At 28.5% G+C, this 3,515-nt stretch overlaps 2 protein-coding genes across 2 annotated transcripts; both read left to right on the top strand.

Moving 5' to 3' along the window:
* Positions 1–1,111: 1,111 nt before the first annotated feature.
* Positions 1,112–2,034, top strand: LOC108690477 (cytochrome c oxidase assembly factor 3, mitochondrial). The gene is made up of 3 exons (XM_018197781.1): positions 1,112–1,203; positions 1,598–1,682; positions 1,754–2,034. Exons 2-3 carry the CDS (start codon positions 1,673–1,675, stop codon positions 2,032–2,034), a joined length of 291 nt encoding a protein of 96 aa, XP_018053270.1. The 5' UTR covers positions 1,112–1,203; positions 1,598–1,672.
* Positions 2,035–2,125: 91 nt separating this feature from the next.
* LOC108690525 (dimethyladenosine transferase 1, mitochondrial) lies at positions 2,126–3,509 on the top strand. The gene is made up of 3 exons (XM_018197860.1): positions 2,126–2,857; positions 2,921–3,074; positions 3,157–3,509. Exons 1-3 carry the CDS (start codon positions 2,227–2,229, stop codon positions 3,425–3,427), a joined length of 1,056 nt encoding a protein of 351 aa, XP_018053349.1. The 5' UTR covers positions 2,126–2,226; the 3' UTR covers positions 3,428–3,509.
* The last annotated feature ends 6 nt before the right edge of the window (positions 3,510–3,515 follow it).

The following is a 3,515-nucleotide window of genomic DNA, read 5'->3' as shown; positions in this document are numbered from 1 at the left end:
TTTTTATAACTATATTTTCTTGTCTTTTTTTATAATTTTCCCTCTTCTCTTCTGCGTAATATTTATTCTAGCTTTTACTTACTAAATCATTTATCTAACAAATCAAATTGTACATTTCTATATTGAAACGCGAGTCTCTAATAAAACACTGAAAAGCTTTTTGATGCTAATAAAATGTAAAATATATTTAAAATATATTTAAAATAATATTTTGTTTAAGATTATAATTTAGTCCTTGATAAACATATTATCTGCGAAAAGTCATTAAGAAGTCAATTAATTTTAATAAATGGTATATTTATTTTATGTGTATATAGAAAAAGTGAATTACAATTATTAAAACTTGTTTTATTAATAGTGATTTTAAAATTGCATTGCTCGGGTTTTTTATTTGCGCAGCCTTATATTCTTTTGATATTTTAATAATTTGAGCACAGTGTAATCCGTCTTTATTTTAAGATCTTAAGTATAATGTCTTAAGCACTTGTAATTTCATGAAATTTCAAGACTATCTTTTTAAGAAATGAATACCGGTTTAAGAAGTCTCTTTCAAGTAACACAATAGGTGTACTAAGCCTTAATCTTAGAAATTGATCAATTATAAATGATTCTTTGACTATAATTAATTTCTTTAGACTTAACTACACTATTATTATTATCATAAGATTATTAAATTTTGACAGCTTGAATTTTTAAATTTAAAATCCTGAAAATTCTTAAAAATCTACGAAGTATTATTTTTTAATCTGATTATATAATCTTTTGATACTTTCTCGATTTACTACTTTGTCGATTTGTATAAATTTATGTAAGTTTTTGTTGATAATTACAAATATAAATAATTGCAATTAATGATGTTTGCTAAAGATAAAACTATAACGTACACTGCAGCATATACATATATATTAAGATTTCTGAATTACTTTCCATATTTACAACCTCAGAAATATCAATAAATATTATTATAAAATCAATTTAATAAGACTAAATTGATATATATTATACGTGACAATACCAACAGAGATGCTTGAAGGTATTTTCTATCATGTATTACACATAATCGTCGCTTGTCTGTGATGGCAGTATCGCACTGGATGGTGTGATGTGCACTATATGCAAAAGTGCAGGTAAGCGCAGGTGCGTGGTGTGATCTTGTGAAGAATCTAAATCGAATTATAAGATTTTTTTCGTCGTATGTGTAACGTACATATCTTTATCAAATGTACAGAGCATTTCTTAATCAATATTTGTTGTTATGTACTTAAAATGTTAATAAGAATTAATAAGCTGAATTTACTTAACCTCAAAATCTTAGTTTTTAATGCATTTTTAGATTAAAATTAAGTTATATTTTTATAATTTTGTAGAAAGATTAATTAGTAATTTATTTATATTCATATTCATATTCATAACTTAATAGGAGACATTTTTATGTAGTTAGAATTATATAAATTTGTAGATATATTATGAAATTCTGATAAATATGTGTGTCATCTAAATACTGTATTTAATTTTTTAAAGATTTTTACTACTTAAAATATCTATAATCATTATATAAACAGGTAAACAGTTTATGATGATATTTTTTCTGTTTAAGTTTTGATGAGACTGGAACTGATAACAAGAAAAGAGACGAAGATCTATTTTATTTAATTGAAGACACTGTGTGGAAATGGGACCTGGTGAATGATCTAAGTTGAATATTTTACTTAGTATTCTTTGACATAAGTAAACTTAATACATTTGTCTACAGATAATCTATTTGGACAAAATGAAGCTATGCGAAAGGTTGATATAACAAAAGATACAACAAAGCTTAAGTCTACAGATATAATTTATATGAAACGTATAGAAGAACAGAATTTGCAAAGAGCAAAAACTGTACAGAAATATCGTAAAGCAAATAATCGTACCGCTATTGCTTTAGGCCTTGGAGTCATTGGAATTTACGCTTATACAATATATTCAGTTAAACAGGAAAAATTCTTAGACGACTTTGAAGTACCGGAAAAGACGATTGAAAAGGCTACATAAAAAGTTATTTTGTTTGAAATGTTAATAAAGAAGTTCACTGTTTATTGTATTAAATAGTAGATAGTATATTTTTGCTTATATAATAGAAAGCTTATTTTTAAAGTGATATTTTTTTTTTCCTTTCTGGGGATTATACTTTATAAATCTCCACTGTTTCACATAAGTGTGTCTGTACAAGATTAACATTTGAAGATGTCTGCTCCACGATTGCCACCACTTCCAACCATACGAGATATACTGAAATTATATAATTTGAGTGCTACAAAACGATTGTCTCAAAATTTCCTTTTGGATGAAAATATAACTAACAAAATTGTAGCAAAAGCAGGAAATATTTCTGGAGGTCAAGTACTGGAAGTCGGTCCAGGTCCAGGTGGATTAACTCGATCTATCCTTAAAAAAATCCCTGAACGATTAGTAGTTGTGGAAAAAGATGAAAGATTTAAACCGACTTTAGAGATGTTAGCAGACTCATTTGGTGCGATCAATGGAAAGATGGATATAATATACGATGACATCTTGAAAACAAACATAGAGAGCCTATTCCCATTGGAGAAAAAGAGAAATTGGAATGATAAATCTCCAGATATCTTCATCATAGGTAATTTACCGTTTAATCTAGCGACATATCTTATAATTCAGTGGTTGCATGCGATATCCGAACAACGTGGGCCTTGGGCATTTGGTAGAACAAAAATGACGTTAACGTTCCAAAAAGAAGTAGCAGAACGTTTAGTAGCTCCACCAATGGGAGACCAACGATGCAGGCTATCAGTAATGGCACAAACTTGGACATTTCCAGTACTTCGTTTTATTATCCCTGGTAATTAAACTGCATTTATTATGTTATAAATTTATTATTTACATTCCAATTTATAATTTATAGGTAAAGCTTTTGTTCCAAAACCGGATGTCGATGTGGGAGTGGTGTCATTTACGCCATTGGTCAAACCACGCACACAGTACGATTTTAAATTCTTTGAAAGGATAACGAGGCATATATTCAATTTCAGACAGAAATACAGTATACGATGCATCGAGTAAGTTTGTTTATATTGTAAATTATCCCTATTATGATAATAAATAAAACTGCGAATAAATTTTTTATCTTTTTTCTTACAGAACTCTATTTCCGAAGGAATACCGCAAAGATTTAGGTTTGATGACGTACAAGTTAGCTGACTTGGAACCAACGCTCAGGCCGACACAACTTACCATAGAGGATATCAACAAGTTAGCAACCGCTTACAAATATCTGCTCGAGAAACATCCGGAGCTTAAATTGTATAATTATCGCACATCTCGGCACTTATTACCATTAAGTAACACAAAAGATATTATAGTGCAGGACTGTGCAGAAATATTGGAAGAAAATGTTGGAATGAGTATCTAATCGGAACGATCTATATTTGAAATATGCATCAAATTTCAGTTTTATTAAATCGTAGATTGTAATGTAGCAGATTAATTTGTTACAGTGA

This window comes from Atta colombica, unplaced genomic scaffold (assembly GCF_001594045.1).
Source record: "Atta colombica isolate Treedump-2 unplaced genomic scaffold, Acol1.0 scaffold33, whole genome shotgun sequence".
In the NCBI taxonomy this organism is placed as follows: Eukaryota; Metazoa; Arthropoda; class Insecta; order Hymenoptera; family Formicidae; genus Atta; species Atta colombica.
This window is presented reverse-complemented; position numbering and strand designations above follow the sequence as displayed.